This window comes from Manacus vitellinus, unplaced genomic scaffold (assembly GCF_001715985.3).
Source record: "Manacus vitellinus isolate BGI_N305 unplaced genomic scaffold, ASM171598v3 scaffold_6_pilon, whole genome shotgun sequence".
Lineage (NCBI taxonomy): Eukaryota > Metazoa > Chordata > Aves > Passeriformes > Pipridae > Manacus > Manacus vitellinus.
Window position 1 is genome coordinate 11,606,725 of NW_021940750.1, and position 23,853 is coordinate 11,630,577.

The 23,853-nt window shown below is 35.6% G+C and overlaps 1 protein-coding gene across 2 annotated transcripts in view; it reads right to left on the reverse strand.

Moving 5' to 3' along the window:
* Nucleotides 1-3,958: 3,958 nt before the first annotated feature.
* Nucleotides 3,959-23,853, reverse strand: part of SPRED1 (sprouty related EVH1 domain containing 1) — a 64,717-nt gene continuing 44,822 nt past the window's right edge. For both annotated transcript variants that reach the window (XM_029964115.1, XM_029964117.1), the window contains 4 exons: nucleotides 23,240-23,408; nucleotides 21,976-22,025; nucleotides 13,903-14,061; nucleotides 3,959-9,166 (listed from right to left, as the gene is read on the reverse strand). In XM_029964115.1, the coding sequence (XP_029819975.1) occupies nucleotides 8,507-9,166; nucleotides 13,903-14,061; nucleotides 21,976-22,025; nucleotides 23,240-23,408 (1,038 nt within the window). In that variant the 3' untranslated portion in view covers nucleotides 3,959-8,506. The remainder of the gene's footprint in view (nucleotides 9,167-13,902; nucleotides 14,062-21,975; nucleotides 22,026-23,239; nucleotides 23,409-23,853) is intronic.

Below are 23,853 nucleotides of genomic sequence, written 5' to 3' on the forward strand. Positions count from 1 at the left end.
AAACCAATTCTTTGGATTGGTCAGTCTGTGGCTGCAAGCCCACATAACAGAGAAAAAGTCTCAGTATTACCATATTCAAGAGCGATGCAATATTTTAAACCTTTTGGACCTTACAATACAACTTTTGAATACTGTTTATAATGGACACTTGGTAATCAGCAGCTATCATCATCAGATGCACACACAGCCTGTAAAAACCCTATATGCTGGCAGAGTAAGCTGAAGAAGACTTCAGACAACACAGAAGGAAAAAGGGAATGAATTATGGGAAAAACATAGGAAAGATCAAGTCACCATAACACTCCTCTCAAAGGCAACATAAAGCAACAACAGAAAAGCACCTAAGCACATTGGCAGGCACAAAGAGTCAGCCAGCTCCAGCAAAGGGACAGTGATAACTACTAACAGCAGTAATACGTTTTCACAACTCTTTTTTACTTCAGAAAAAATAGTCTCATATCCTCACTTTGAAAGAAATAGTTCACTTCACTACTTGCTGTTTATATGGGATACAAAATGCCAAGGTACCTACATGGACGGCTAGGAGATCTCAAAATAACTGTAAATGGATCTGTATCCTACAAATGTAGTATTGGAAGGAGAGTTCATACAGGAATGGTTTGGCAAGTTGCAATACTGAAGTAGGGGAGATAGCCCATAAACTCAAGGCCAGTTTTGCATGAAACAGGAAATTTAATCATCATAAAAGGCTTTCTTACAGCTAATTGTAGCACTGATAAGAGAAACAGATTTGATTTATCAATACTGGATCTATGTTTAGAAGTATCTCCTTCCCTTTCAAAGATAAGAACTGGCTGGAGGGTCGGGCCCAGAGAGTGGTGGTGAACGGTGCTGCATCCAGTTGGCAGCTGGTCACCAGTGGTGTCCCTCAGGGATCAGTGTTGGGCCCAGTTCCGCTTAATATCTTTACTGATGATCTGGATGAGGGGATTGAGTGTACCATTAGCAAATTTGCAGATGACACCAAGTTGAGGGGGAGTGTTGATCTGCTGGAAGGCAGGAGGGCTCTTCAGAGGGACCTGGACAAGCTGGAGAGATGGGCTGATTCCAACGGGATGAGGTTCAACAAGGTGAAGTGTCGGGTCTTCCACTTTGGCTACAACAACCCCCTGCAGCGCTACAGGCTGGGCACAGAGTGGCTGGAGAGCAGCCAGGCACAAAGGGACCTGGGAGTTTGGATTGACAGGAAGCTGAACATGAGCCAGCAGTGTGCCCAGGTGGCCAAGAAGGCCAATGGCATCCTGGCCTGGATCAGGAACAGTGTGGCCAGCAGGAGCAGGGAAGTGATTCTTCTCCTGTACTCAGCACTGGTGAGGCCACACCTGGAGTACTGTGTCCAGTTCTGGGCCCCTCAGTTCAGGAAGGATATTGAGGTGCTGGAGCAGGTCCAGAGAAGAGCAACAAGGCTGGTGAAGGGACTGGAGCACAAGTCCTATGAGGAGAGGCTGAGGGAGCTGGGGCTGTTTAGCCTGGAGGAGACTCAGGGGAGACCTCATCACTCTCTACAACTCCCTGCCAGGAGGTTCTAGCCAGGTGGGGGTTGGTCTCTTCTCCCAGACAACCAGCAGTAGGACAAGAGGGCACGGTCTTAAGCTGTGCCAGAGGAGGTTTAGGTTGGATATTAGGAAGAAATTTTTTACAGAGAGAGTAATCAGATATTGGAATGGGCTGCCCACAGAGATGGTGGATTCTCCATCCCTGGAGATATTTAAGAAGAAACTGGATGTGGCACTTAGTGCCATTGTCTAGTAACCACGGCAGTGTTGGATCAAGGGTTGGACTTGATGATCTCAGAGGTCTTTTCCAACCCGGTTGATTCTATGAAAGTTATTATTGATTCCACTGACTATGGTTCTACAATCACACCACCCCCCCAGTATTTTGCATTGTTCGCAAGCTTTTTAATGTCTGCATATTGTCCGTCATGGTGAAATCAGAACTATCTCATAGTGAGGTTGCACATTATCATGGAAAGCAGCTAAATCTGTCTTTCTATAAAATCTCCATTTTTAGACAGCAGATCCTACTGCAACAGTTTTTCATTTAGGCATTGCTTCATCGTCTACCTATATATATATATCTACCTACCATGTAAGCCTGGATAGGAACTAAAAAGAGCTTTCCTGGCCATGTGTTTTTTTTCTTTCCTCTCCATCTATCCTCCCACCAAATACTGAGTTTTTTGGTCAGCTTACTTATTACGCAAAAATATGATACATATTGCTCAAAACCAGAAGGTAGAAGAGGTTTTTGTTGGAGGTTTTAAAAAAAACCCCAAACAGTAAATGCCAAACACGAAATAGTTGTTTCTGTGCATTACCTCCAAATGACATAAATAATCACACATTGCTAAAAACCCTTTGGATATATTTTGTGGGTACTGAGATGTGCCTGGAGTCTGCCAAACCAGCACTTAACTGAAATCACAATTCATCTGAGCAGCTTATTCTGTCATAGTCATTATTTTCTCAAATATTCTCAAACTTCTCAAGTCAGGGCATGGATAGCTGAAGATACAAGCTTCTTGAAGAAGAGACTTATCTCTTTTTTTTTTCCCTTCTAGGTAAAACAAAATATTGTTATTGTTTCACATTATGCATTACTCAAAGCATAATTTAATCAAATCCCATTGTGTGTGCACACACATGTTGTCCAGCCTCAATTCTAAGACATAAAATGTGGTATTATTTTTTATTCTCATCCATTTACTTGTTATGTCTGTTTCCAATCTATTAAATTAGAACTCAGTGTTCTCAAATGATGGAAGTGATGATATAATCCTACAGACCGAAGTCTTTCTGTCCTGGTACAGGAGCACATATCAATCCATGACAGTAAGCTAAAAGGTTCAAGAAACAGTGATGCAAAATACTGAGTATTAACTGCTTAATGACAAAGGCTAACTGGTATACTTTTATGAATTCTTTTTAGAAACTGGCCACCAGGTCTGTGGTCTACAGACTGTAGTCTGTGGATTAACTTCAGTTTTTCCATTTATTTTATAAGTTCCAGCAACTGAGTTTGATGTAGCTGTAAAGAAAAAAAGAACGAGGAAAAAAAAAGAAGAAACAAAAAATAAATAAATGAGAAAAAAGAAAAGAACAAGAAAAAAGAATGAGAAAAAAGAATATAACGAGAAGAGTTCCTTACCTATCCCTTCTTCTTGTTCAAAACCAGAAGACTGTGCATTATCCATAACATTAAGGTGGATTTGGCTGAGATGTAACATTAGGTTTTTAATTTGTACGAAACCATGTTTAATGCTGAGCCACTTTCTCATATGTGGTTTTTGCGTAATTCTATAATTTTCTCTATTAACCCCTCACCTTATCAGTCACTCAATCCATTTGTCTGTTTTATTTCTCTTGTAGAGCTGCATTTTCAAATCATCAATTAAAAGCTCAAGTATCAATAGTTAATAGTCCATGTAATGATTACACCTGGTAGTAATAAAATTATTCAAGTTAGCAACTTATCAAATGAACAGTGAGAATTACTCTATTGGCTGTAACCAATAATAAAACATCTGCAAAACCCAGAGGCAAATACATTTCAATTTAGAATAATCCATCCTAAACCCTGACCACTGAGCTTTCAAATTATAGCCTCACAGATTTCTACTTGTTCATTTTTCTTCATGGAATAATTACTTTTGCTTTGTTTTCTGGTGTATATCTAATTCTTTAACTTACACAAAGGTTAGTATTATATTCAGATACACATTTTTGTGGTGGGGTCAAGTGGGAACATATATATACGGTTTATAAAAGAAATCTTGACCTCCATAGCATGATGTCAAGGACAAGTACTGCTGTAGATAAAAAGCAAGCTGGTATAAGCACATTTTTCTTTAAAACATTATAACAGCTATTAAAAGTGGTTCTTACGATGGAAGATGCTGGAGCTTGAAAGTAATACTTCTATTTACTTCTTTCTGTTCTGTTCTTGAGCTGCAATGTTTTATTTCATATGCACTGTTCAGAGTAATCCCAGCACAGAATGGAAAAAACATGTTAGCTGCTTCATTTTTAAGATAGTTTTAATCAGGTAATTACAAGAAAAAAACATTAAAACAATTTTTATGGTGTTATCTGCTATGTCAACTTACAAGGATATGATGTAACAAACCAGTTACAAACTTAAAGACATATTTACATTATATACTCAAAGTAACAAGCTATATTCATAAAGGAAACACCTATGGGATGAGTTACCTAAATTATACATCAATTACTAGAAACAAATAGCAGTTGAGGTTTAATGGAAACAATATACACATGAGGCACTTTGAGGTCATTAGGGTGGAAAGCAAATGGCACCAAGCAAAAGAAGGAAAACCATGTACAGCTTATACTGCAGCTTTGAACATGAAGGCTGCTTCTTCACCAAATGTTTGATTTCTTTAACGAACCACAACTTTTGCAATTAAGAGAGAGAAACCTTCAGGGAAGAAAACCCCCCAAACAAACCCAAACAAGCCCCCAACCCCTCTTTTTTTTCATCAGTGCACCAAAGGAAACAGAAGTTTTATCCACCGCTGGACTAACAGTACCATAAGGCATCTTTTTAAAGTTCTTGTTTTCATTGCCAGCCCTGAGCCTGATCTTCATTTTACTAATAAGAATGTATAGCTGTACTGGCTGCACACTGTGCCATAAGTTCAGAGAAGATTTAAAGTCTCATTTAAACCTGGGCATTATTTACATAGGAGTTCAACATTATCCTCCAGGTACACATGGACAGATCATTCTGAAGAGAACTCATCCAAAATGGGAATGTTATATTCCAACAACCACAATTAAGGCATTCTTCAAAATACCTTTCCTTCTCTAGAGGAAACTGCATTGGTTAAGACTGTTTGGAACATCCCTTCCTTAAGCTCTGGAAGAGTTTTATGCCAGCATTTGCTGTTGTTTACTAAATAGTTACCATAATAATTGTAGGATATTATCAAATATTGCTTTAACTGTGCACACAACTGTAGATATACTTTTCGCAGCTACTGAATTGCATATGTGAGTGCACGCACCCACCTGTGCATACTCGAAACTTGATTTATATCACAAACCAAAAGGCCAGATTCCCTCCGTGTGAACATCAAAGCTCCATCACTTTGCTGTGGAAAGAACTTCAAGAGGGGAAATAGATAAAATAAGAATAAAAAAAATACTTCTTATAAACTCAGTGACAGAATCAAAAGAATTTTAATTTCATTTCTGATTTTTATGCTCCTGTGTAACAGGCCATTGTAACTATTTTAAACCTAACAAAATATATGGTTAAAGGATTTGTACTTCAGTGTTAATAATGGCACTTAAGAAGCATGATGAGATAAGAAATCACAGTAAGATTCCAAATTACAATCCTGTAAATTCATAGCTAAAGCGTAACATATTCGTGTAACTTAATCGTGCACCAATGGCCAGTTAAATGACGATTTAATCCAATACCGCGCCTGAACGTCACTTTTCCCCCAGTAGATGGTGCACGAGTGCTGCTGTCATTTAACTTCTTTCCGCACTTTCAAGGGGAAATACTTAATTTTCACGGTAACCGAGGCTTTCAACAAGCGAGGGACTTAATATTCAGTGACGGTTTCCAAAGGCTCGGGTCCCCTCCAAGCAGCACAAAGCTCTGCTACTACATGGCTGACAAACTACAACTCTGACATTAAAAGCAAGAGGAAGAGTATGGATTGGGGAAGAAATTCCTCTCTTTCCAAATGCTTAAGAAAGTATTTCAGAAGAGATAGGATAAATGTAACATGCCACCAAAAACAAAAGATACGCAGATGTAGCAGCCTTTTCTGGAATGGGTTTGCCATATGTCCACCTTCCACTACTTCTCTCCCAAATACAACAGTGGGTAAGATTCTTAACACCAGAAAAAAAGGTACACATGCAGGCTACTAACACCAACCCTTTTGTAATCTTGTAGCTTTGCATTCAGTTAGTTGCTCTCAAACCAGGCATGCAGGCTGACACTTCCAGCACAAGAACAAGTGAGCATACGTCCGTTCAGTAACTCTTTTTTAGATGAAGCAATTCTTCAAAGAGAAAAGCAAAAGGTGAAAACATTTTAGCAGCAAAGTGGTTAAATGCAAGGTAAAAATATTAATGCACACATTCAATAAAAATATTAAAGCATATATGTTTCATATAAAATACAGTACAGGACCAGGAGTTTCACTGTGTTGTATAGTGCTCAGAGGAAACTGTTAAACTAATTTCTTTCTGAAGTATATACATAATACGATTATATAGTATTTTTCTATACAGCCAGCAAGTTCTTTTCTTAGGTTGTTCATACCTCGCCACCTTGAATGAGGAACCCAGCATTCAGAAATTATAAATTCCTCTCATTCACTAGGAAAACATCACCTTTTTTTAAATGAAAGTTGTTTTTAAAGTTAACAGTCTATTCTAGGCAACCAAGTTTAGCTGAAAATGTGTGAAGCATGAAAACCAACCAGAGTAGCAGCTTTCAAATATATAAACAGTAAAAACCAAGATTGCTGCTACCGTATCATATTCTTGGACTTGAGTCATCCAGTCAACTCTTAATACAAAACTAGAAGCTCTTCTGTAACTTCTATAGTTATCAAGATATTTGTCTTCTTTTTCAATGTGAAATAATACTTTCAGATGATCTATATACACAAGGTGGCCAATTCAAGCTGTAGTATAAATATAAATGTTTTCTTTCAAAAAGTATTTTACAGAGAGATAAAGTTATTTACATTTGCTCATTTTACTTCTGGGCTACAAAGGAAAATTAAGGGGACTGGTACAGGCAGAAAAAAATTACACAAAATATACTGAAAAAAATGCATAGAAGTGAGAAAAGTAAGTCATGTGCATCTTTTAAAATGACTCAATTAGGTCGTTTGTTTAATAACAAGGGTATACTGAGGAGAGTCTGTCCCACTCCAGCCAAGATGTCAAACAGGCACCTTCACTGATAAATTATGACTGTTTTTAGTGTTGTACGTCTTTAACAAGAAGTAACATGTTTGTTACTTCATAACAGAGCAAAACACGTAATGTTTTAAAAAAATTCTGTATGGGTTAATTAGTTAATTCTTACCTGAAAGTTAAAGACTTGGTAAGTCCAAAACCATAAGAAATATCATAGACAATATATCATCGTGCATACACACACATACACATGCTCTCTCACTCTCCACCACCACTCCCCCACCACCGCCTTGAAAGTTCCCAATTAAGAAGTTCACTCAGTTTTGCCTAGGCTGTAATTTATTTCTCAAGCTAAGTCTTTTGTTGTTGTTTTTGAACAAAACACACAGTACTTTTGTTCTTGCCCATTCAAATTAGAAAAAGTTGTGGTTCAAAATAATGAGAACAATTTCACTTTTGTTATTAATCTTTTGTTTTAATCATAGTACTTGATAAACAGCTGAACAGGATCCTAGTTTAACAGAAGGATAAACAAGAACACTGATGACAATTTGTTACAACTGCCTTAATGTACCTTTTGCTTAATGAACATCTGAATATGCAAGAAAATATTTTTGGAGGACACCCCAAAAGAAAACAACTTGCTGGTTGAACAACAGAAAAACGTCCTTTTTGCTATTATGTTGAAATCAAAGTCATTTATATATAAAAATAAATGTTATGTTCTAACAAGAACATTTTAGACAATTACATCTGTGCTTAACAAAAAATATTGGTCACTTGAGACTAGAATAATTAATATTTTAAAGGTTTTTAGATTATCAGAATGTATGGATACAATTCAACACAAACTGTAGCTGAAGGGAACCAGGACTGAAAATATCAATTCGTCCATCTGGAATAAAAATGCAACTAAATTAACTAATTAAATATTTAAAATACTACCATGGAATGTGACAGTAGATATGGTCCATACCTACTATATCGGAGGGAAGGAAAGTTTAACATGTAATAATTCGTACCTTACACATTTAGTTAAATATAAACATTTGTTATTTATACATAAAGTTGCTTCCAAAAAACTATTAATAAGTGATTTAGTTGCACTTAAAATCAGTTTTATTTCTCATTTGCCAAGTATTAACTTTTCTTAATCTTAAATCAACTGTCACTAGTGCACTTTTAGTTAAAATTTCCCATCAGGTAAGTTTAATCCTTTTAAAAGAGCCCCCTCACCTAAACCATGAATGTACAAAGTGGCAAAAGTTAATCTCTTTTAGTATAATCATAGTTTATATACTCATTTTATAGCCAATAATAAGAACAGGCTTTCCTTTGCAAGATCTCCTTCACAACTCGCAACAAATGCCACGCACTCAAAGGAAATAGTTAGGCGTGGCTACCACTTGTAAAATGCCAAGGTCTGACAAGTCTTGTTGCTTCCTCCACATCAAGTATCTCTTATGTGAAAGAAGATTCCCTTCAGCTTGCCAAAAAGCTTCCACAAATCCAAGTTAGATGCTTCCTGGAAACAAAGATTTTTCAGCTCTGTTTGGCACAAGACTGATTCATCCCGCAGCTTTATGCTTTCCTCCACAGCACCCACACACCTCACCACAGTGATGGCATGCTCTCAAGGGGAGGTAGCAGCACATACATGGAGCAATAAAAGAGAGTGCCACCAGTGCTAACCAGCGTAAGCAGAACTTGTCATCACTAGTGTCACACGAGCAAGGATCAGAGAAATCTCCTTCAGAGTCTGACATGCAGTGATACAGCATGCTCTCTGCGCAAAGCATGCAACTAACTTGGTAGATACATCTTTTAATAGGATCTGGCGCATCTTGACATTTTCCTCTGCCATTATCTTCATGATTAAACCTTTCCTGGCAGTATATACAGCGGGAACGCTCACCATCCTCTTTTCTTCTTTTTGAGTTTTTAAATTTTGATGAGGAAGGCTGAGTTTTAAATACCACAGAACTCTTCGAGTCTTTCAGGGAATTCAACTTAGTTCCATCCCCACATGGGTATAAATAGTCAGATTTTTTACTGTCTGATTTAGAAAATGGTATATTTGAGTCTGCATCATCCCTCTCCAGGTCGTTCTTCCACATGTCAGGATGCCTGTAGTCTGCATAACGACGTATCAAAATGTCACGAGGGTTTATCCTAACAATTTCATCTTCGTCCTGAAAACTAACGTGTCTGATGGACTTCAGTGGGACCTGAAATGGCAAAGTAAGAGAAGTTTACTACAGTGAAGTCTCAAATTTACATCCACCTACAATGTAAAACTCAAATTAGAAAATTAAAAAACGACACTTTTTTTCCTTGCTGCTTGACAATAAAAAAATCCAGCTTATTTTCTCACTATCACAATTTACAAACTTCCCCACAGTAATGAGTCTTTTGCATGGTATTAGGTCTATGAGCTTTAGTATTCTTTCCTGACTTTTCAATACCTTGTAAGATCTTTGAACATTTTGCTATCCACACAAAACTTGATGCTGCTCTTTGAATTATGCTCAAAATTAGGGTGTTAACATCTTTCGGTGGAAACTAACTCCACAGATTAATTATGCCTTACGTGAACGTGCTGATTTCACGTCAGCGATGATCTGCTGCTTTAGGACTAACTCCCTGATACATTCACTTTTGTATTATCTAGGAGAAGCTTTCCTTTATTCCTGTCTTAAATTTTTGAACTCTCTCCATTTTATAACAAGAGTACTCAATATTTGTTACTTATTCTCAAAGCTGCATTCTAAATGAGGATTTTATCATGTGAAGAATAATATTCAGTATGATGATCCATCAGCTTCTAAAGACATTTCCCCTTAGCCAATTACAGTACTTAAATTACTACAATTACAGTACTTAAATTCATTAGTTTAGGACACTAGCAAACACCTAAGTACTTCCTAAATTCTCAGCTTGTAATGAACTGACTATAATTCAAGACTTTAAAAAGCAGGTAAGAAGGAACGTGCTAAACATGCACAAAACAAACAGTAGAGAAATAAGAGAGAGTTCTTGTTCTGCCTTACAATGAGAGGGCATGGGGGCATAGGAAAGTTGTCAAAGGTGGCAAAATTCATAGAATCATCTGAACTGAAATACTGAAGACCTCAGATAAAAGTGTAAGATAGTGGACTGCCACTAAGTGTTACTGAAATCACATTACAAGTGACTTGCAAGAAAAGGTGCAAATAATGACAGGATAAAAATTTCGCATGTGTATCAAAGTAGCTCCTGAAAATAGCAGACAGTGCAAAGGTCTCAGTACGTCCCAGTATTCCTACCTTACAGATAGGCAATTATTTTCCTACACTGTAGGGCTATTATAATCAGAGACAGATTAAAAGTGGGCTTCAAGTCAAATTCCACCTTCTCCTTCTGTCAAGTGCACAGCCTGTAAACCACCTCACAGAAAGCACCAAAAAAATCTCCACTCCCTAACCTATTAGCCTTACAAAGTCTCCAGAATCATGAATTATTTGGGAATGCATCTTTGGCACCAGTATGGTTGCTTTGGGAGCGTTTACCTTATTAATACTCAAATTAATGAGAATTAATGTGTCACCATTCCAAAGTCGAGGACAACAGTTGAACTGCATGTTCCTAATCTGTTGCAGTGTGTGACAGAAAACTACTGAAAATGATGTTAAAACACTTCTACTTTACTTCTACACTGAAGTCTGCATGTCCTGGTTTTGGGGTAGGAGACAGAGGAGGGAGAAGGGAAGGCAGCTGCGAAAGAGGAAGAAAGAACTTATTAAAATATGCCATCTTCTGATTATGTAAGAATATCTGTAGCCTGCTCTAACCATCACTTCCCTGCTCAACAATCCTTGTGTGATAACTAAAGAACTGTAATTAGAGCTGCTTTGCCCTGAGACTCTCAACTGGAATATGCTAACAATAATAATGTTTTTTTTTCCCGTGGCTCTAAGCCACATAGTTGGACTTCCACAAGGTCTCAAGGATATAAGAAGAAGAAAGGTTATATCCTATTTAGCTAACATTGCTTCTCTTCCATACTACCCCTGGCTCCTATACAAGCAGTCAGGCTTCCCCTTTGCTTATAAAAGCAGAGTTCTTCTCAACTCTACTCTGTTTTCAAACAAGAGGAAGAGTATTGTTTAGCGCCAATAAATAGCTATGGCTAATTGGCTTTCTTGAGCACTTTACAGCATAAATTTATTTAAGGGGAAAAGCAGCAAAAATGTCATTAGAGTCCCATATGTTACAGGCATAAAGGATCGTTACCCCACTGTCCACATAGAATATTACGCACACATTTAAGACATTAAATAAAACCCATTGTTTAAAGGAAAAAACCCTAAAACCTCAAACAAAAAAACCCACCCTCAACCTCCCATTCCCCAGACAGCTAATAGCCATTAAAGATCACTACAAATGCTAACAACTGTAAAATCTGACCTCTCCTCAGCCTTTGAAGGCTTTTTATTTGCTTGAGCAGAACACATCATATACACATAACTCATTTAATTTTTTCGAGTCCCCAGCCCAACACCTAAAAATATTTAAGAACTGACATGTTACAAACAACACACCGCTACACGTTCTTTATACAACTGATGTTGAGAAGTATTTTTTTAAGAAAGAAAGTGGGAAATGCTGAAAAACAAGCAAACTGGAGAAATGTTGGAAAAGCTTTATTTAAATGAAGTGCTTACTTGTTGGGTGTTTAATGGGACCTACATGAACACATGAAAACTTAAGAACAATACACAATTCAAATTCAGTTAAGTACAAATACCAGCAAAATTCAATGAGAATAACAGACACAGTCCTCTAAACATTCAAAATTAAAACTCAGTATGCCATCTCTGTATGCCAGCTGAAGCAGGAAGGGAGTAGGAATATTACAGCAAACTGAAATTCTACAACAAATCTGATTATGAACATGATTAGCCAGATGGAAATTAGAGAGAAAATTTTTGTTGACACGCCTGAACCCACAAGTATTGCACCTTACTTGAAGGGATGCACCTCTAAACAAGGCACGGTCACTTGCTTGGTACTGTAGCCTTTGCTGTTTCTGCCCAAACAGATACACCTGTCTTTGCTGAGCTTGCAACTTCACAATATGAGGACACCAGCAGCTGAATCTATCATCGCAAACCACTAAATTTAAGTTAAACATGCATCCACGTATCAGAAGCTGAAAAGCTGAGGGACTTAAGTATTTTCTACTAATAGCCAAAGTACTACAGGTAAAGATCTGAATTGTCATTAATCACTTTAGTTTGAGCGCACACTTCTCAAGCTGTTCAACTTACGAGCACAGTAAGTGTGTTCAAACTTATTTACGTAAAATTGAAACAAAACAGGTAATTAGCTCAAGATTTGCTGTACCACCTGGTCACATGCATGGAGTTTAGCTGAGACAGTGCAGCATGTGCATATACAGAATGTGAGGTTTTGTTGACTTGCCTATATTCTAAATGTGTGTACCACAAGACCATGCAAAAAGCATGGAATATCAGTTGCAGATGGTGACAAAATATGATAAGAATATTTTAAAGAATATCTACTTAAATTTTCATGGAATCTCTCATAACTGCAGTTTTCAATTGGAGCATTGTAATTTCAAAAAAATTACTATTTAATTTCTATTAGACAGACACAAACTACTCAGTATACCACAGCTTAAATTATCATTTACTCAGTAGCCAATTTTATACACGCTCTTAAAACAGGTATTTTAAGCTACTGCACTTTTCTTTACAACTCAATGAAGACTAACAGCACACACATCATTGGTTACTGTAGTTATTACGTTAGCTGCAATAACCTAATCACCTGTCCATTCTATTCTAAAAAATATTTACAATTCTATTTGCAAGTAAATAGGAAGAGGGAAAAATATGTACCTCTTGATGAACAGAACAAACAAAAATATGAGGTGGCTTACACAAAGAGATAACCAGAGCAGATCAATGATTAAAAATCAGAAGTTCAAAATTTTGAGCTCTTTGCTTAGTTCTCCAGATGATACTGCTCACCTCTTTTGCCCAATAAAGCAGTTTAAGAGCAGCTGATACAAGACTTTAATACAATCCTATCTTTCTCTGCAAAAATGACTGAGAGTACTAAAAAGCTCTATTTCAAGGAACAGAAATATTTCTGACAAGTCTTTAAAACTACTTGAACTTGCATTCTACTTTGACTGCTGTTATTTACATATTCTAACAGCTTCCCATGTGTTTGCTTCTTGACATAAAAGCTTCCCAGGCTTCTAGACATAAGACCCTCAAATTAATTATTATCCAACTTACTGTTAAGTCTACTTCTACAGGCTACAAAAACTGTCAAATTCTTTGAGCTTTAGAAAAAAGAAAAATGTATAGTGCTAGAGGAAAAGCTGTACCAGTGGCTGAATACTTTTTATACATAACTGATACATTCTTTTCCTTTGTGAACCAAAATAGAGTATTTTAGTTTTAATAGGCAGTTAGAGAGGATAAGCAATGTTTCACTAAAAATATTTAGCAGAAGTGCACTACTTTGCAATCCATCCAAGAAATCAGTTTTAAAGACACTTTTCAGTATTTCTAATCAAAACATTATTAGTATACGTATAACCAAGATTGAGCTCATGGCCAAATAACATTTTCTGAAAAATTTTTAACAGCTTTTCAAGGCTGCAGATACTGAAGTCTGTAATACAAAAATTGAATTCAAAGAAAATAAAGATTTATTAATGTAGTCTGGTGCAATACAAACACAGGTAAATACCTTCACAAAGCTTTATCTCTGCCATAATAATGCTATAATATTTCAGCTGCAAAGCCTATATTGGTAATTTCAATAAGTTGAGAGTATAATACTACACACAGGGACTTAGAACAAAGTGATTTCTTGTCAGAAACTAAATACTGTGCCATTAATACAGCAAGCAAATAAGAACAGCTTCTTTTATTGGTATTCTTACCTGGTTAGGTTGGTTAGGAAAACAGGCTCTCCTGGTGTTGAAATCCTCAAATGCTGAAGGCCTTAAATTCGCACTGTTGTAGGTTTCACTGGTTACTACAGTTTCATGTTGAAAAAGGTGATCTTTCATTAATGAACCTGATGTATTTTCTTGAGCAGTCTAGAACACATAAGAACTCCCTTGAAATGATTTTGCATTTATACAAAAACCACACCAAACCCACCAAGTTCACATATAAATGTGTTAATATTCTATGTAATGTGTTAGAGGCATCTAAAAATAGAAGTATTTTTAAAGCACTTAGAAGTAGGCAAGTATTTTCTTTACTATGAGTCAGCCTTGGTAAATACAAAGTTTCATCTCTGCAGAGGGTACAACTGGGCACTTCAGATACACACCTTCCGAACTCAGTTGCCAAATCAGACTTCTTTAAGGAAGCAGAGATTAGCCCAGTCTCTGAGATTATGCTTTCTCTAACCACCCATGAGGCTGCCAGTATTTACAAAAATACAACTGGAGAAAAAAAAAACTTCTGAGACTAATAAGACAAAAGCTAGTCAGACCTTTTAATAAATTAAAAGCAAGATCAGCTGGAAAGGATCAGAAAGTCAGTTTTAACGTACACTAATTAACAATATCTAATTACAGCAAGTGTGTATTAAACAACTAATGACTGACTTTTAAAGAAATTAAGGTTATATCAGGCAATTTGATACAAAAGTGAGACCATGTGGCAACATATCATTATATCTGCAGGACCTGTGCCATTTAGAATAAAGAAGAGGATGTATGTTTGCGTGGAATACTGGCTTGTGAGGTGATCCAGCTTCTGAAATGAATAGAAAAACAAACAGTCCTCATTCTTTAAGCTTAACTGACTGGGGTATACTTAGGATACAGCAGAACATTTTGATACTAATCCCATTGGGCTGCCAAAAATGTACTGTAGGATGTTTTGTTTGTATTGAGAGATGCTGTAAAGTTAACTGGCTGTCATCATCTGATAGCACTGAGAAAATTCTGGCATCATCCAACTTCCAGCAATGAGAATGTTTTAGCTTTATTACAAGGACTTGTATATATCAAGAAAACATTAAGAGGAGAAGAATAAAAACACTGCAGAAAACTACTGAGGCAGAGGCAAACTGAAAGTTTTGTCAGGTTCATTTATCAAAATACTTAAGGAACTTATTCTGGGATTACATTAGCACCTCATGTATGTAAAAACCTAATGTATCAAGTTCTAAGACTATCTAGAGAAACTGGAAGTAGCGGGTCTGTAGCTGATTTTTAGGAGAAAGGAAATCATCACATCACTAAAAAATTTATGTATTGCTTAAAAGCACTGAGTGGAAAAACATTAAATTTAGTAATTAATTAATGATCAGCTTAATGAATACTAGAAAGCATACACCCCAAGAAAGATAATAGCTTACTCAATCAGGTTAAAGTTCCCATGAAATTTTGAAGACAGGCAAAACTTCAGAAAGAAGTACTTTTTGCAGATCCTTGAGTGTGACAACAACACTAAGCAACTGACCCTGTTATTGTCAAAATTCAATATTCTGGTCAAACACTCTCGAGAAAGGAGTATTAAAGAAATGTTGAAATGACTGGCAGTTAGACTTCATAGATGTACATTTATTTTAGGAGCAAAAAGCATCAAATATTAGTGCAATATCAAACATCTTCCTAGCAGAAGGCATTCCTGCAGGTATATTGCCCAACGACAAAAAGCTTCCAAACAGTGGTTCAATCCACAGAAGAGCTGCATTCAAAACAAGGAAGAAATGCCTACAACTATTTTTGGTTTGAACAACGTTAAAAGTTATTACAAACATTTCAGCTAACAGCTAGAAGCCATTTTATAGAAACCACAGTGATAAGCACCCTGTTTCCCCCTTGCTCCCCTCCCCCTGCTATTATAAATTTGAATGGTCTAGGGAGAATGGAGCAAGCTGCAAAAACTACTACTCCTTCCCAGGGAAAAAAGATACTACCCGCAAGCCAGTCTTTATCCCTGGGTGAGATTTGCAACAGCCTGCATTATTTCCTGTCCCTGCAGGTGACTGACACCTTTTTTCTTCAGCAGTAAACTACCTACACTACAGAGCAAAAAGGACACGTATGCGCTCGCAGTCAAGGAAGGCTTCATCTAATGAAGGACACAGGCAACAATCATCTATTTCAGTGCTAACTAACAGTGCCAGACAATGATGTATGAAAAACAAACCGTACTCTTAAAGCAAACCTTTGTGCCCTACACGCAGCAATTATCAAAGAATGCTTTTAGAAAATTCCAAAATGAACATCACAATTCAAGCTAATTGACTTCAAGGACAAATTTCGGGGTGGCAGGAGACAGAGAAAGGCACCTGATCTTTTGCAAGGCAAGAACTCATAAGACAGCCTTTTCGAAAGCACAATGCTCAGCTTACCAACCTAGATACTACAGGTAAGTGGACACAGCTGAACTTCTGATATTTATGAAAACCAAAAAGCAATCAGGTCAATTATGATCTTTTTTAGCCAATAAATATTCACTATGCAGAACAACAGAAATGCCAGATGAAAATCATGAATTCTGTGGTTTTAATTAAACTGTAGTTTAGATACAGTCAAACCACGTTTATTCGTATCCAGAAAGCTTTTCATTGAACACTTCCTACTCCAATCTGATGTTTTATGATAAGGTCATAAACACCTGAAACCCCACATTTATAATGGAAATACTGACAATCTGAAGTAGGAGGCCCTAGAAAACAAAAAGGCTTTTGTATTGAAAATCCATTTAAGTAAAAAGCAAACATATAAAGTTTTCCACAAGAACTAAGCTTGTTATATTAAATATACAGAATATCACACACAAACACAGAAGCACATATTCCCCTTTTCTACTGTCCAAAGCAATTACACCGCCCACATTTGATATCCTTTAACCACAGCCTGCAGAGTACACTACTGGCATAGGTTATTCAGTATCATCTGTAAAGTAACCTACGCCAGTTTTTAATGCACAACGGAAATCTGGTTTGCTCCCAGCTGCTGGTATAATAATTACTGTCCTATGGTTGCTAAGAGATACTCTGATTTTTTTTCCAAGACTACTAAAACATTTCTGTGCGCACAGGCAAAAGGATGCTGGGTAAAGCAATAAAATGACTCCAGCTGTAGCTCTCCAGCAGAATTCAAAGCCAGATGACAGCTGTAGAGAAAATGAAAACCAGACTTCTTCAAATTTTCTCTCCTTACTTCTCCCAGTTTGCCAGAGTTAAGTCCGGGAGAGAATTCAACATTGTTCTGCAAACATTGTTAAAAATGTTCTGCTTTAAGTAAGTTTAATGATTACACAGAAGGATGGATGAGAGACCACATTTCCGTTGCATCCCAGTTCTTGCATTTACTTCCCATGAGGCCTGAAAATCTGCTGTTTGATGCTAACCAACACAAGAATGTTTAAATGTTTTTTCCTTAATTTTTCAATTGTGACTAGATGATACAGGTTTCAAAAACATCTGAATAACTTCCTTCTGCTTTAGCTATTTCTAAGACTGATGGAGCAGTATATTTGGCAAAGAAACTACTATTTTCAGGTATGTGTTTCTGACATGGAGTGAAATATGAACTAGATTACTCCGAATATTTTGTACAGTTTGAAGTAAAAAATAAGACATTTGACAAGCTTCTTTCTTCAAAGGCTGTTTTACCTGAATATATACAGCACACTAGATGCAAAGAGGTTGTTAGGGTGAGGAAGAAAAAATATAATTCCTCCTGTTTCTAGAATACAACTCCAACAGAAAAACTTAATAAACCCAAATATTTTAGCACAGTATATGATTAGATTTATTTTAAATTGATAATGTGAATTAGTATTACTTTTAGTTCTAGGAATTGGGCCTAGTCAATTTATTAACTGCACTAAATATTGCTAATCTTTACTGATTTACCATGTAGTACTGTCTTCTCCATAAAAACAAGGGTAAATTATTTCACATTTCCTCATAGGTCATAATTTATTTTAGAAAAATAATACTTAATACAAAAATAACAAGTTCTTCAAACCTTTTGTTACAGACAAAATAAATTGAGTGGTCACTAAATAATGCAGTTATGAAAAGGTCTCTAAATAGTGTATTTACAAAGAGGCATATGAACTGTTAATGTCCTTCCTGACTGCACCAAAACCACTTATGATGTAAGTTGCAGGCGTTTTCCAGCTTTGTATTAGCAAAAAGCCCAACTTACTTACTTCTGAAAGAACAAGCCAAACTTTTTCTTCTGCTTATAATTTATCAGTCTACAGTTTTCTTCTGCCAGTACTAAGAAACTGAAAAGCATAAGTGATCCATTTCTTACTACTTCAAAACTGTTAAAATGTGCTGGTAGCCTATAAATAACACCAGTATGGCTGAATCAACAAAACCTGAAAGAAATTAAGACTCAACTGCTCTATTTTTCAGTTCTCAAAAGCAAGACTTATGCACTTCAGGATCCAAAACCCACATAAAAATAATTTTAAATGCATGAGTTCTAGATTTCATTGATTAGATTTATTCTAAGAAAAAAAAAATTCTGATTTTTATGGCTTTTTTCTTCAGTTAAGCTATATGAGTTTTAGAGCAAGAAGTTTATATTTGGTAGAGGAAAAGAATACAAGCCAATATTTTAACAAACAAGTAAACTGACTTAAACAAGATGCTCATCTACTACATTCAAAATGCATCATTTTATACCAAAACCATCCAAATTTCCTACCCAAACAAATTCCCAGTGTATATTTCCACGTAAGTATATATACATTTGCAGGCTCAATTTACCAACATTTCACAAAGTCAGATACCTCTTCATTATCTCATTTGTATATTTCTATTTGAGATTAATCTGGTAAGACTAAGGCTTATTTGATGATATAAGCAATTTACATCTAATAGGTTAACTAAACAACTAATAATAATCGTAATAATTTAAGCAACCATTAGAAACAAGTATGAAAACCTTTGATTGTATTCTTTTAATACTGAGACTAACATTATTTGTGAACTCAGAACAGTTAAAGAAACTATAATGAAGCTATGTCTTCTTAAAATGATAAATTTGATCTTCAGTAAAAAGAGTGCTTTCTCTGTTTGATTTTATTTACAAAATGTAAATAAAACCCAAAAAAATCTAGTAACCCAAGATACAACATAGGAAGCCAAATGCTAGCCTAGAAAGCACAAGAATTCAGTTTTTGGATCTGCATTTAAGAGATGCACATACAACCTTTGGACAATCACTGTTTCTGCTTGCTACTTCTATAAAATGTAATAATAATTATTACAAGGAGGCACTGAGGTTTCACAACACTATCACTGAGAAGATCAGTTTTGATCTTACTTGGGTCATTTTATTTGCTCTCTGTAGCACCAAATAAAATAACTTAAGAAGCATGTTTAGCTTTCTTCATCACTGGTCATCTTCATTACAAAAAAATCAAAAACAATGGTAATAAAATTTATGTACAAACTACATACTATATTCATACTTCAAATATACACTAAATACAGGATTCCTGCTGACTAGAACAGTATAGGCAAAACTGCCCTTATATTCTACCCACACTCTAAAATGCCCTTGCATAGATACACTCCAAAATTTACTCAAAAATACTATTAGAGACTTGGTAAAAGAGCTTATAAAACAGCAAAACAAAAAATCATTAGGTCTTTTAAACTACATAGAGGCAAGAAGTGGGGGAGTGGAAGTCAACATGACTCTTCAAATACACAGTCATTATCTTTAAAGAAAAATGCACCAGTTAAAAAACCCCGGGGTATTGAGTTTCATTTACAACAGTATCAATCATGGAAGGGGAAGGAATTAATAATGTGAGGGAGAATGTACACTATTTGGTATTTCAAAGGTATTCTTGGTGACTAGACCTGGTGCCTGTAACTAAAATGCAGCTTTTCTACAATGACATTCATAACCCTGCAGTTACAGCTTCGTTACTGATACATAAACCTGCTAAAGCAGGGTGTGTTCAGTCTTCCTTGCACTTTTTTCCCCCTCTCTTCTGGTATTGTTATTGACAGGCAATGCTAGTATCACTTATTTTACTTTGGTAGGTAGAGATATGGTAAGAGATACTGGCTACCTTTTTTGCCTTTTGAAAGCAAGCAATTCTTGCCACTTATCCATGGCACAAATCCCCAAATGTAATGTGTGAAATTACATTTTATATCTAGAATGTAAAAGATGGTTCTACCACATAAAAGATAGTTTGTACAACATACGATTGTTTGTACCTGTAATATATATATTGTGTATATATATACATACACGTTTTATAAAGAATGTTTTTAAAATATATGTGTTTATTTTAAAAAATATATCTAAAGTAAAACCTATATTTAGATACGTAAATAGGTGATGCATTTATATTCACGTGTATATCGAATAGTTGTTGTAAATACACTTTTCTCCACTTTCCCAACAACAAACTTTGTAACTCTAAGGGACCACAGATATTTGCTTCAATTTTGGCATCCTTATATAGAAATATAATAACTAGGCAGCAAAATCAAGAGGCAATTCATTTGTTCTAATCTCATTAGGCCTGAAGAAATTGTTCAATAATTAATCCTTGCAACAAAGTATGTTTAAGCAAGTCTTTTAAGAGCTGATTAAGGACTGAATTAACTTTGGCACACATTTCCTCCATCCTGTAAAAATCTCATTCCTTTTTTAAATCTGAAATATCTAATATTTATAGCAATTTTACTTTCAAGTGCCTTAAAATAAAGCACTGCAAATAAAGAACAACAGGTGGTTGCATAGCCAACACTCACACAAAGAAATAAAGTTCTTCTATCATAAAACGGAAAGAAATCAGGAGATTTCTGCATTGCCACTGCATTGCAGTATCCTTTCTAAATACTTGACTCTCAGTCTACTATTGTAATTTCATTCTTACCCATATTTTCTAAGTCTGCTGCTAATTTTTTTGATTTTGTGTTGCAGAGATTCTACACTCGATCTATCTACACTGATAAAGAATTTATGCTGGCATATATGACAAAACTATTTCCCTCAAGAAACCACTTAGGAATACTATCAATTTTCTGAATAGCCACTAAGACCCCTGAATCAACTTGTTTCTTTATCAGCTTCATATTAATTTAAATATTTGCACTCTGAAAACTGAGTATGTGTGTGAATAAAGGCAAGGCTTTCCCTAAAAATGTAAATAAGAAGAAAGAGATAACAAGCATACATAGACAGGAGGAGGATTTACTCACTTATATTACAGCTTTTTACTCTGTGTGTGTGTATACATATATCTACCTCTATATCTATATATAGATATTCGTAATATTTGTTTATCCTGGCTTTTTAATTAAATGGATTCTTGGATATTACCAGGCAGTGCTACCCACCAATGTCACGGTACTTATGGTATATGATATGGTATTTGTGTCAAGCACTATAACTCTGAAGCATGGTTGGACATAAATTTTTACCTCTTAAGCCATTATGACCTATAGAAATTAGTCAACTGAATTAGTCAAATTCAATAGTGCAAATAAGGATCCATAAAAACTTGAATCTCAACAAGTGATTATCTTCAGTGTGTTTTTAAAAACTGTGTGAACTTCAGCCCTTGTCTGGACTAGATTCTCTTATCTCAACATCTTTTTAACTCTAACCATACAATGAAGTGTCTTATCACTGCAGAGTGAAATCTAAGAAAACAAATAGGATATGCAAGTAAAAAGATTCTTGATTCCTCTCTTTTTTCCATAAGAATATTTCAAGTTCCAATAAATTTAAAGAGGACAGACCTGAACAGACATTCTGAACTTAAAAATTAAACTCAAGATGACTAATCATCCTATTGATTAAATAATGCCTACTTTGTTTAGGATAGACAATACTGTAAATCTTGTAGATAACTGTTCAGGAATTTATTTAATTTAACTGAATTTTGCTATTGCTCTTATTTTACTTATTCTCACTAATGAGAACAAAATCTGTTCAGTATATTTCTAAAAAAAAAAAAATGCACAATTCATTTAAAAATTTACTCACTTGAAAGCAGTCTTCTGCCACTTCAACATCATTTTGGGAGGGTGGATAACCTACACAGAAAGAAGAAAAAAAAACAAAGTAGACAAGGTTATTTTCTTTCTATTTACAGCTTACTGCTTCCAGTAGTCCATACATCTTTCAATATCCAGCTATGATGATATAAACATTCTTGTTTACCTTTTAAAACCTATTAACCAGTGTATTTCAAGTTGATTTAAGTAAGCATCATTCATTTCTACATTCTATATTTTATATACTGAGTATTCCTACCCACACTGCTCTCTCCTGTTCACACCCTTCCTGTGAAAGTATTTTCAAAGTGTCATCAGCAGTCAGAAGCAAGGGAGTATGTTCCTTTTAATGTAGCATTTTGAAAATTAAAAGCAGATACATTTGGTTGGCACAAATGCACACTGTGCTGTATTTTGCTATAAATCAGCAGAAATTGGAACTGTAACACCCTAAGAGAGAAAATTACTCTTGTGTTCTCTAATTATCTTGATATCAACACAATTCAAAAGAAGTCATTCTACTATGTCAAAAAGCATTTTCCTTCAGAAGTATGTTTCTCCCTTTGTTAATAGGACAAGTTAAATCCCTAACATTACTTTTTACAAGCCTGAAAGAGATGTTCTTTCAATTCAAGACACCTGTTCTCTTCCCTCCCTCTCACAACGCAGCAATACATTTATCGTATTTTCAGCTCAGAATCTAGGCTTGATGATGACATCAGTGAAGCTCTGGAAGCAGTTAGCCATATTACTATCTGAGCAAATTCTTCTACTGTTCCATAAATACCTGTCCTCAGAACTACACTGTCAGCTGTTAGTAAACAAACAACACTATTAACTGAAAGTACGTGCAGATAAAGAGAGAATTCAACAGGTTGCAAATCATTCAACTTCATAGCTTATCCCCTAAGAACAAAACAGCTGTAAAAAGCTTCTGAGATTAAGATCCAAGTGAGACAATATAACAGTGTAGCTTCCTTCACTTCTTCATGTCTAAAAGAATGAGGCAATGCTATATTATGTAAGGATATTTCAGGAAATTACCTTATTAGTGTCTCTAAAACAATTTAAGACACTTGGATGAATGGTACTTTAGAAATACCAGAAGTGCTATTAAAAACTGTTAATACTATAGATCAATCCATGTTCTTAAATACTGTCAGCACTGATGTTACATAAAGTGCTTTGACGTTTCATTTAGTAAACACTCAATATCTCTCTGCCCCACCAAGACCTTCACCTGAAATATGTACCTTGAGAAATATCCTCTACTGCTCTCCGAATACCTCTATCAAATGCTCTTGCATCAGCAGGACTCTGAAATGTGAGGCCAAACTTTTTGTCATCAATCTTCCAGTGGTAAAAAGTAGGAGTAACTTTGTTGTAAACGAGGTCTTTCTTTAGTGTGCATTCCAAGACCACCTTCCAAAGAGAACAGAAGGAAAAGGTATCAGTAACCAATATATCTGAGAACAAAAGGTAGTCATACATCATAAGAGCAGATAGAAATCTCTCTTTAAATTTCTTCCTGTTAGAAGGATGTAATTTAAACTTAATTTCCTTCATGGCCAAATTATTCACTATCAGTTGCTGATAAGGTGGTAGGGATTAAAACCACTATTCGTATACTAAGTCAATCTTTGCATTTGAAAATCTCACCAATAAAAGTATATCATACCTGCAACAAGCACTTCTGTCGGTACAAACTTGGTAGATATTCAGCAAATTAAATAGGTCACATCTCCTAAAAAACATTACTGTGCTGATACCAAATTTTACTGTATCACTGGGAATTTTATTTATATACTTATTCTATAAAATTTTTGAGCACTAGACTAATTTCATGCTGTTTTCAGGCCACATCAGA